The sequence below is a fragment of the Panthera pardus genome, unplaced genomic scaffold (genome assembly GCF_024362965.1).
Source record: "Panthera pardus isolate Hobbes unplaced genomic scaffold, ASM2436296v1 HiC_scaffold_7, whole genome shotgun sequence".
Classification (NCBI taxonomy): domain Eukaryota; kingdom Metazoa; phylum Chordata; class Mammalia; order Carnivora; family Felidae; genus Panthera; species Panthera pardus.
The window spans coordinates 56572371-56584649 of NW_026527002.1; the positions used below are offsets into that span (position 1 = coordinate 56572371).

The 12279-nt window shown below is 35.1% G+C and overlaps 1 protein-coding gene and 1 pseudogene across 6 annotated transcripts in view; both read right to left on the bottom strand.

Moving 5' to 3' along the window:
• Window positions 1-12279, bottom strand: part of CSMD3 (CUB and Sushi multiple domains 3) — a 1247213-nt gene that overhangs the window by 258300 nt on the left and 976634 nt on the right. For all 6 annotated transcript variants that reach the window (XM_053896606.1, XM_019467839.2, XM_019467838.2 and 3 more), the window contains one exon: window positions 8845-9039. In XM_053896606.1, the coding sequence (XP_053752581.1) occupies window positions 8845-9039 (195 nt within the window). The remainder of the gene's footprint in view (window positions 1-8844; window positions 9040-12279) is intronic.
• On the bottom strand, window positions 7662-8354 carry LOC109278059 (28S ribosomal protein S31, mitochondrial-like; annotated as a pseudogene).

Here is a 12279-nt window from a genome sequence, read left to right on the forward strand (position 1 = left end):
TTATAGGCACTGATTTGCAATCAAACTGCTTCTTACACAGGGGACTCTACATAGTATGATCCAGAATTCATAGCAGCAGGGATTTGTTTATAACAATGTTAATGATTCTCTAGACTAGCATGCAGGAGGCCAACTGGAGTGATAATGTAAGTAAGAGTGCCTGGAAATAGCAGGTGCTCAATAACATTAGCTTTCCTTCCCACTTCATTTTAAGTAATACTCACCCCCCCCTTCCCATCATATAAAAACCAAGCATGCCTTGGTTTTTCTCAATACTACTTTAAGTTTTTAAAATAGAAAATACTTTTGGGGTGCATGACTCAGGTGGTAGAATATGTGACACTTGATCTTGGGGTCATGAGTTCAAGTCCCTCACTGGGCCTAGAGTTTACTAAAAAAAAAAAAAAAAAAAGGAAAGAAAGGAAAAGAAAAGAAATGCATTACACTTCTTTTTAGCATGGTTATGAAACATAATCTGTATATTATGTCTGTGAACAAAATTCCTATGTGTAGCTAATGAAAGGCAGATATTTGATGATACTCAGAAATAATTTATCACTAGGCCTTTGTTTTATGAATCTTGCATCTACATGCCTTAATTATATCACATATTTTAAATGGCATCAAATGCTAAATGGCTCAGTATATTAGACTAGATGATACCTATATGCATTTATAATGGAATGGGGCTCTAGACTTGTTTCAAACCTCAAAAAAAATTCTATAAACCTCAAAGACATTTGTGATAAGAAATTAGCCCAAGACAAGCCATGCCATTTAAGCAGGATATCTGGAATAAAAGTTGAGTTTTCTACTTCATACACTAAAGCAATATGATTTAATTAAAAGTAGGTCAGATGAGCTTATTAATGAGAGATAACTGTAAAATTGGAGAGCTGGAATTGCAAAATGAACTTTTTATTTTTTAGTTTGTTTCTTTTGAAGCTTTCTCTTCCGTTGATAGGGTAAGAGGGCTCCCCTTTTAAAAGCTTTTATCATTCCACATATAATTGGATGTTGAACAAAGAATGGTGCCCTATGACTACTGGATGTCTAATCTTAATGTACTTGTGTGTATGTACTTTGAAAAGACTTACAGTTACCAATGATTGAGTTACTTAATTCTCTTTTTCCCCCCAGAATCTAGGACTTACATTAGCAGGAGAGAAACAAAGGTATTGAAAATAATGGTGCCAATATTCAAAAGAACTAACACTGACTATATCTATTAAGGTATTTATTTGCATTCTGTGTAAGGTTGTATTTCAAATGCAATGCAAAAATGCATGTCAGATGAACACTTTTATTAGTTATTGGTAGGAATTTACTTTTTATTAATTCTCATACTTAGCATGGAGGAAGATTTCAGAAATAAGTGGAGAGCCCCAAATTTCACCACTTATTTTTCATGCCACATATCCATTCATGAAACATTTAATCGACTGCAATTTGCTAAAACTGCAGATATAAAAAAGATGAATGCAAGGTCATTTGTAGAATTAATCAGCCTACCTATAGGGCAGTGATTGAGCCTAGAATCCAAAACATGACTGCTGGGCAACCGTGACTTAGAGCAAGTGACTGAACCTCTCTTTGTGTCTTGGTTTCCTCATCTGTAAATGAGAATATTAGTAGTCCTCAATCCATGGAGTTGTGTTAGGCTCTAAATAATATATGTACAAAACTTTAAACCATTCTCAGTACAGATAAACTATGATCTCTATGAGTCCTCTCTCTAGGCTTGCCATGTTGAGCTGCTGGAAATTCTACCTACTCTCCTTCGTTTACTCTTGCCTGTATATATTTATGAATGCTCAACCCTGGGTGTGAAATGCACCATCTCCTCATGCCTGTACCTCACCTGGTTCCTTCTTACTTATATTTTTAAGATTCACTTTATGTGTCATTTTTATAAGGAAGACTTTCTTTTAAAAAAAATTAACATTTATTCATTTTTTGAGAGACAGAGCGTGAGTGGGGGAGGGCAAAAAAAGAGGGAGACACAGAATCCGAAGCAGACTCCAGGCTCTGAGCAATCAGTAACAGAGCCTGACGCGGGGCTCAAACCCACCCATGAACCACGAGATCATGACCTGAGCTGAAGTCCAAAGCTTAACCAACTGAGCAACCAGGCGCCTCAAGGAAGACTTTCCTGATCTCTCTTTGTAATTGGTTCAGAGGCACCTCCATGCTGTGCTTGTAGCACTGATTTTATTTCCAGCAATGGACCGTATCTGTCTGTATATCATCTGATTATAAACTCTCTAAGGGCAAGAACCATATTGAATTCATAGTTAGCGCAGGACCAGGCATATAATTCAATTTTGAATGTTTGAAAAAGAGGAATGCATGATACCATCTTTTCTTTAGAATAAGTGGAAAGCTACTGATTCTTTAACAGTACAAATATGTTTATTCTTAGGGTCTTATTATTGTAATTAACTGTCAAATGCATGTTCCCCTGTATGCTATAGCAATGGAAAAGATCAAGAATACTGCATTGGTCCAATCATGAAATAAATAAGCCATGGGTATGTAATGTGCAGCATGATGATATCATTAATAGTACTATCTTGCATATCTGAAAGTTGCTAAGAGAGTACATCTTGAAATTATTTATCATAAGAAAAAATTGTAACTGTATGGTGATGGATGTCAACTATACTTATTGTTGCGATCATTTCGCAATATATATAAATATCAAATCATTTTGTTGTATATCTAAAGCAAATTTAATGTTATATGTCAATTTTATCTCAGTTAAAAAAAAACAATATTGTATTAGTGCTGTGCTTAGTACTTCTAAATTTAATGATCTACCTTTCAGAGTTCTAAGGCCCTAAAATAACTGGGACTTTGCACATACCAGGAATATTTCAACTTTAGATATACTTGATTCCATCCTGGAAGCTTTAGGGAGCAAGAAGAGGGTAAATTGGAATGTTTTTTCTACTAAGAAAACAAGTGGTCAGAAGCCTAAAGGAAGTCTGAGAGCTTCAGCCAGAAAGCTGGGAAAAAAAGTATTCAGACACAAAGGACAAGTAAGTGCAAAAGCCCTGAGGTGGAAGTGTGAACAGTGCTTTCAAGAAACATCAAGGAGGCCCTTGTGGCCCAAAGAGTGTAGTAGGGAGCAAGAATAGTAAAGAGGTCAGAGTATATATAGGTAGATTAAGTAGAACCTCATATTGTAAGATCTTTGGAATTTACTCAGATTTAGAAAGTCACTGGTGGATTTTGATATAATCTGACATATGTTTGAAAGATTACTTTGTTGTGTTCATAAGAGATTGTATCAGGAAACAAGGGAAAGAGAGAAACTAGCCAGGGGGGAGGCTAAGACCTAAGAGATAGCCTGTAGTTGCCCTAGATTAGGGTAGAGGTGTGTTTATATAAACAACTGCAATGCCATTAGGTGAAATAAATCAAGTAGTGAATATTAAGAGAAAAAGATGGAATCTGTCACTATTTGTGTTTCATTTCCTTTAGCTAATATTGAGTCATTTTATGGATAAGAGCAATAAGATTTCCACTTTAATCCAGTGTCTATAGTTTTCTAAAGTAACTCACTTTAGTTTTCTAAAGTAACTCAGAGTTTCAACATACTTTTCAAAGTATGAAAAATAAGAAGGTAAGAAATTATTTTCCAAACACTTTTTTTTTTTTGATCACAAAGTGAATTGCAGGCACGGATATTCTGTTTTGCTATCATTTAATACCTGTGACATTTTCATGAGATAAACTGCAGGGTTTCTCATCACTGAGCAGGACTTACCACAGGATGCTATCATTTTGGATCTACTTCTGACAAATACAATCTCCCAGGGTCCAACATAAGCTCTTGAAAATATTTCCTTCAGATTTAAAATGTACACAATCTTAAACCATGATAAAAAAAAATCCTATCCTCTAAAATAGACAAACTGTAAATTCTTACGGTTCAGTTCAGGATAAACATATTTACTAAGAGGCTGCATGTATAAATTAATATGTTTCATGCTAAACATGTAGCCTGAGACTTTGGGAGCTTATGGTCTTTCAGAGTGAAACATTATAAGAAAAAGCAAAATATTGCATTTAAATATTGCATTAAAGGTCATGCTGGTGTTTACTTTTATGTAAAAAATGAAAAGCTTTCGTTATTTTGGCACTTAGGGATCATGGTCTAATAGCCAACATCCTACTTATATACTCAAAAGTGAAGCCTATCAGTCAAAATTTCCTGCCCATGTTCTCAGAGATATTAGTCAACATTTTACTGAGGGGTGGGTAATATGCAGCATGAAAAGCAGCAGAGCCTGGCAATCTAATTCTTAAACATTAATGATATTAACAATAGAGGCATAAAAAATTAATGCATGACAAAGACAATTACTAGAATAAATAAACATAACATATTTCTGGAATATTGAAGAGAGGGGCTGTGGATTTGACATAACTCTTTATCTTTTATACCTGGAAATCAATGGAAATTGTCTAGAGTTGGCAAATCAAGAAACAGAGCTTCATATGTTATGCAGAGTCATGGAGAGGGCCATCAGAGCAATTAGAACTAGAAATTATTAGAAGGCTCAGCTGAGTAATAGCAGAATAGAGGTGGGGGGGGGGGGGGTGAGGCAGGTGACCAGTGCTTTAAATAACTTTAAATTGGGACGCCTGGTTGGCTCAGTCATTTAAGTATCCGACTCTTGATTTTGGCTCAGGTCATGATCTCATGGTTCATGAGTTCAAGCTCCGCATTGGGCTCTACACTGAGAGTGGAGAGTTTGCTTGGGATTCCTTCTCTCCCCCCTTACCCCTGCCCTCCCCCTCTCAAAATACATAAACTTAAAAAAATAAATTACTTTAAATGCTAAGCTATTTTAAATTATTTTCTCAGTTATCCCATGTATATTTTACTTTGATAAAAAATACAAAATATATCTTAATTAAAAAATTTATCCTTATGAACAAAAAAAACTTCTGGCTCTTTTGCAGATGCTTTACCCATTAATTTTGACTTTCAAAGTATTAAATTATTAAATCTGAAAGTCAGCCAGTTCTGTGTATTTTGGATTTCTGTATAATTACTGTGAGGGAAAACAAACAGATATGTGTGAACCTGATCAAGAAACTAAAATATACTAAGCTCTCCTTACTGTGATATAGTAATTACTTCAGAACCAATGTTATATTTATTTATTTATTTATTTTTATATTTTATTTTATTTTATTAGGTAACCTCTAAGCCCAGCGTGGGGCTTGAACTCATGACCCCAAGATTAAGAGTCACATGCTCTACTGACTGAGCTAGCAGGAACCCCAGAACCAAATGTTCCAAATGAGTTATTTAATATAATTCTCCGAACAACCTTACAAACTATACAATATTAGCTCATGCTTAGACACATAAAATAAATTATACAAGGTCACATAGCTGATTTTAGGTATTCTCTTCGTTTTAAAACATTGTTTAGAGTTAATTACATCTAATTCTAAAACATGGGCTTCCCCCCATACTAGAAATCATCAGATGTGGTCATATTTTAACATGAATATATCTTTAATTTTGGGTAATAGTATAAGGTATGCATGCAATAACTTTGATTCCCATAGTATCTTGGCATTGTAGGCAAAAGTCTAGTCATATCCAACTAAACTGATAGTGAAGATTATTCTCTTTTAAGAAATTTAAAAATACTAAACATTTGTGCTGTTTTTAGGAGTGGGTAAATGTGTATCCATATATTAACATTAATAAATTAGATTTAATTAATGTTAAAATGATAGAAATATACCAGTTCCACTAAAACATAACATACAATGCAAAGTGCAATGTATGTTTTCTAGTGCTGTGCTTCTTTCAGAACATTTTGAATATCACACGTATTAATATGCCAATGTTTGCTGGGAAATTCACTAGGCCCTCTGTATGTGCTATGGTTAATTGAATCTTCACATAATCTATTGAGTTAATAACTATCATCCAGTTTTAGAGATTTAAAAATCAAGGCTTAGCTCATCTGAGGTCATAGATATAGTAAGAGGATTTGAACACAGGTCTACTCTTGCCTGTGTTTTGTCTGTAGATTTGACTATTAAACCAACATGAAATACACTTGATTGGGCTGTAATTGATCCCATGAAATATTTTTGGTTCAGAAGGACCATTTGTATACATTATGGTATAGTCCATGCTCAATTAACATTTCTATGACCTATCAATATAGAAATCTATGGCAAGGAATAGGATTATTCTAGGCAGGCATATTCTTGGTGAATGCATACTCTGCTGCACCTGTCTTTTTCACCTAAGCCATTGAAAACCATGTATTTAATAATTTATCCCAGTGATTAATACTTATCTTTTTGATCTATAGTTTGTTTAAAATGTACATTTATTTATTTTGAGAGAAAGAGAGTAGGGGGAGGGGAAGAGAAGGAGGGAGAGAGAGAATCTTAGGCAGACTCTGTGCTATCAGTGTAGAGCCTGATGTGGGCTTGATCTCATGAAGCCCAAGATGATGACCTGAGCCAAAATCAAGAACGTGAAGCTTAACCTACTGAGCCACCCAGGAGCCCCTGATCTATAGTTTTCTTTATTCTTTGGTTTTCTCTGTCAGGATTTTGGTAATTTCTTGTTTGGCTTCAGGAAATTTTCCATGTTTTTTTGTTGTTGTTGCTTGTTTGTTTGTTAGCTTTTTAATGAATTTTCTGTCTATCCACAAATTCCTCTTTTGCATGGCTCTTAAGACAAAACAACCACACTTTCTCTTAAACTTTTTATAAACTTTCATGCCATTATTTTTTTTCTCTTTGGCAGAATGAAATTCAAAGTAATTATTTCTCCTTTTATTCCCCTTGTCTTCTGATAGATTAAACCATCGATTCAAGCCAAGTTTTAATTGGCTGTTCTGTTACTAACAGAATGACCATTTAGTAGGTAAGTACCTTTTCTTTAGTTCTTACACAACATTCTGAAGTAAAGAATTTCAAGTACTCTCATTTTACAGATGAGAGACTCTAGAGAGGTTAAATGACTTGTTTAAGTCAGAAATAATACACACATAATTCAAATACATGAATATATTATATAATTAAGAAAAAATACTATGTGTACCAGACATCAAAAATCTATTCTTTTAATCATCAGATCAAAATTGTTTTTTCTCACTGCAACTCGTAGTAAGAAATATACATTACCTCATTGCAAATATACTCATATATATCTACAGGCACACACACACCCTCCACACACGTATTTATTGTATTTTATTTATTTCTTTATAGATAGCTGAAAAGAGTTCCACAAAAAAATATTTATCCTTACTATGGTCTTTGGATTATAACATTTTTCTCTTCTTTTTATGTATTTATCTTTTATTTTATTTTATTCAATGTTATATCAGTTATAAAAATGCTGGTCACGACCCAGTGAATTGATTTTATGACTCACTGGTGGTGACCTATAGTTTAGAAAATCTGCTCTAGATGATATCATCTCCATGTCAGTTTTGTACAATGCATTGGGATCATTCAACTGATGAGGGAGTCTGTGGTAACTTTCCAAAGTGACATCATAGTTTTTCTCTCCTTACTGAACTGTTTTTTTTTTCCCACAGTATATCTGTACTCATAGACTTGTATACAAGTATATGATTTTTCAACATGCAGTATTATTTTATTTAGCTATAAAATCCATCTCCAAAAGCTTGAAATAAAAATTTCCATGGTCTGCAAATGAACTGTGCATTGCTTTATTTTAGAATGTCCTGTTTTTCAGTAAAATAATGTTTCAACCACTGTGTTGGACTTTTCTAACACTCAGATGTGCATTTTAGAAAGAACATGGGGTACTGGTTCCATAAAGTGACAAATTGGTCCTTGTTGTGAAAAATCCTCCTGGTATTTATCCAGAAATATATATTCATGAACCATCATCATCACAACTCCTTCATTATTCATTGGGGACTCCCACAATCTTCCCTCCTGTGTCCACTGAATCATCTTTTCAAAATTCTGAATAGGCTGTTCATTTACTGTGGCTAAATGCTTAGCAAATTCCACACCCTAAGTGAAGGTGCCATCTCTGTTTCTGGTGCCTCTTCAGTAACTTCCTTAATCTCAAGAACATTAAGTGTCTTCCCCTTGAATATATTTTTCCTAACTTTTTCTAAGATCAGCAGTCTTCTCCTGGCTGTGATCACTGTCAGTTCCTGTATCAAGTTGAATCTGATGCACTGGTCTGGTACTAACTCTAGCGGTGGCAGTTACATATCTGATATGATGTTACTGAAACTAATTTTAGGTCTTCCTCCATTTTACTGTGTCCTTGAGCCTTCCCCCTGTTGTGAGACCCGCCTCAGCAGGTCCAACATGGTTGTCACTTCTAGGCAACTTTAATTTTTAGGAAAAATGTGTAGTTTGGATAAAGATTTATCACCAGTTCTTGATCATATTTAAGTCACTGCATTTATCTATGTTGTTGAAATGTCAGTTTCAGTGTATTTGTTCTTCCTTTACTCAGCCAGTATCTTCTGAGCACCTAATTTTCTCAGGTGCTCCTCTAAGTCCTGAACACAGAATAGAAAAAGGCAATATCCTTGTGCCAGGGAGCTTGCCTACAATAACGTGTGCGTTGCTTTAGAGACACCTGGGAATATAAGTACTTTCCCAAAACCATTTCTTTAATGAATCCAATTTAAAAATCCTTGATAAAATCTCTGCCTGGCCTATATCACACTTGTAGATTGAATGTTAAGTGGTCAATTTTTAAAAATATAAAAATGGGTTTAAATATTTCTGATTCTGTCTCAAATAAAAGCTCAGACAAAAAAATATATATATATATATACATATATTTCTTACCATGACAACTTGGTAAGGCTCTATTCCATCCAGGTCTTCCATCATCTCCCATGATACAGGTGAGTGTTGAATAACCTTGAAGAACGTAACCAGCATCACAATAATAGGTGACTGTTGACCCTAATTTATAATCCATTCCAAGTCTGGTGCCATTCATTATATTGCCTGGATCAAAGCAGGACTCTCGAAGTTTTGCTGTAAAATAGTGTTGATATAAAATGAATTGTTGAAAACATTATTTTCCACGAAAGTTTTACTATTACTTCATTTCTACTTCTAAACAGACGGGAAATAACCAGCACTCTGTCCACTTCTGTTTGTGGGCTCAAAGTACAAAGTAGCCCATAATCATATGTGACACTTTGCTAATTCATATTGATAAGTAAGAGCATAAAATTCTTCGCTGGACTTTTAATTAAAATTAGTATCTAATATGCAGTCAAACATTGGGTGTTAGAGTTTATTATAAATTGTGTGCAATAACATTTATAAATGCATACATATTTTCAAAGAATTATTTTGGAAAAGAAGCAGGATTTATTTATTTATCACTGCTTTATTTAAAAGCTCTTCCTCCATATAAAGGACACCCATTCCCTGTGACTGAACCTAGAAATGATACTACCACCGGTGTTGAGCTCAGCTCATTTCACCACTGGTAGGAAGGTGAAATCATTTATTGTAACCTACCTCCTCTAGTCACCTCCCATGTCTATCAGAGGTCTGTCTATCCATCATTAAAAAGCAGCAAAATCTTTATGACATCCAAGCCATGATCTTTTTGGACAGAGAGCCTATGTTAAAGCCAAGTGCTTTTAAAGCTAACACAAATTTAAAATTAAGTCCATTCACAACAAAGGAACAAAGGAACTAAAAGTTCTCTGTGCACCCCGATAGTGAACTAAAGAGGATGACAGAACATTTTGAAAACATGTAGAGAAACACAAATATCAGTTCATCCATTTTGGGGAATAAGCTCTAATACAAATTGTTGTTAACAGATCTGAGCAATGCCTTAATATTTCCATATTAATATTATTATAGGTTACTTAAGAAATAATACAAAAATGTAAGGGCCATCACAATTTCAGGATAACAAATATAATTTTCTACATTAGAATTTATTTTATGTTAATGGGAAATCAGGAGGTGGGTGTATCTCTGCATATGACTCATGGAATCATTGGGATTTAAGTCAATAATGTCTTCGTGTTCGGCTCTCACAGAAATTATTTTATTATCATATATCCAAATCTTCTTACCTGCAGCAATAGGAATATATTTCTTCCACTCATAAAACTTTACAAAGTTCAAAGTACTTCAACATTCATAGAAAATGAGGAGAAATTTGTGTTTTATAAAGTACACTAGCAAGATTTCTCCCAATTCAGCTAAAGAGGCAATGGCAGAATCAACTGTTTAAATGATTTTTTTTTTAATTTTTTTTTTAACGTTTATTTATTTTTGAGACAGAGAGAGACAGAGCATGAATGGGGGAGGGTCAGAGAGAGAGGGAGACACAGAATCTGAAACAGGCTCTGGGCTCTGAGCTGTCAGCACAGGGGCCCGATGCGGGGCTCGAACTCACGGACCGTGAGATCGTGACCTGAGCCGAAGTCGGCGCTCAACCGACTGAGCCACCCAGGCGCCCCTTAAATGATTTTAATAGAATATCAGAGGAACGAAGTTCTGCTTTTTTTCTTTCCTTCTTTCCAACAAGTACTTAAGAGCCCACACTACCCAGTGAACTTTGGAAATATAGCAGTGCACATTCAGAATATATTTTGGCCCTCATGGCATTTACAGCTTATTAGTTCTATTAAATGAATACTTGTAACTCTCAAGAGTATGACATATATGGATGCATTCAGGAACCTTGCTGGAGAACTGACATGTAAGCTGAACATGGAGAGAGAACGAGCTGACTAGGTGAGGGACAAGGCGGGTGAAGGAAACAAGTGTGTAAGTTGGGGAAACCTGATTCCTGAGTTTCAGTCCAAATCTAAATAACTTAATCATCTCCCAAGTGCACACACACATGTGCGCACACACACACACACACACACACACACACACACACACACACAATTTGCACCCCATAAATTATACTCAGAGTTCACGATAAAAATTACTTCTCAATCCAAGAATCTATATTTCTTACTAGGGAAAATATTCCCACAATACCGTTTTCCAGAAACAACAAGCAGTGTGAATACTACTTTCCCTTGAGGGAAAATAAAGAACTGAAATTGCTGTTTAAAAGGATTCATCTCTTTGGCAACCCTAACCACCTAATATTCCTCTTTTAAAAAGCTTGCTTTTTTCTTCTCTAAAGTTTTCCCAACAGTTTCAGTGACATATCAGTGAATCTGTACTGCAAATGTCCTACTTTTTGAGGAAAGGGAAATATGCCAAAAAGTTAAATATATTGCCTCTGCAACAATTTTGTATTGCTAGCCTCATTTTGAGAGGATTCATTTACCTCATTACTATGTTTACCTGCTACTTTAAATCCTTGGTGACTAGCTGTCTATGGATAATACTGCCCTTGTTTATTTCCATGCCTGCCATAGCAATTATCTGTAAATTTTGAAAACGTCTGGAGAATCCTTATCCAAAGGTCTAGGGGGTAGATGGGAAGGTAATTTGAGTTTTTGAAAAAAAAATTGTGAGGCAGACAAGTTGATAGTGTTATTTTTATGAATAATTAATTTTATTTACCTTCATAGTAGATTGCCTACGGAATAGATCCTAGGCTGAAGTGTCCCTTGCCTTATATTCTCCAAAAAAAGTACCTAAGAAGTCTGCTACAAGATAGAAGTAAACATAAGACATAAAGCTTATACCTTACCTATGGCTTTTTAAAAAAATTTTTACAAAACATTTCTTTACAGAATTTTTCTACCAGCAATGAAAATATCCTAAATGCTAGAGCACCTGGATGGTTCAGTCAGTTAAGTTTACAACTTTGACTCAGGTCATGATCTCGCGGTTCATGGGTTCGAGCCCTCCATCAGGCTCTGTGCTGACAGCTCAGAGCCTGGAGCCTGTTTCAGATTCTGTGTCTCCTCTCTCTCTACCCCTCCCCCACTCACACTCTGTCTCTCTCTCAAAAGTGAATAAAGATTAAAAATAAAATAAAATATGGGAATGCAAGCTGGTGCAGCCACTCTGGAAAACAGTATGGAGGTTCCTCAAAAAATTAAAAATAGAACTATCCTGTTACCCAGAAATTGCACTACTAGGTATTTATCCAAGGGATACAGGTGTGTTTTTCGAAGGGACACATGCACCCCAATGTTTATGGCAACACTATCGACAATAGCCAAAGTATGGAAAGAGCCCAAATGTCCATCGATGGATGAATGGATAAAGAAGATGTGGTATATATACACAATGAAGCATTACTCGGCAATCAAAAAGAATGAAATCTTG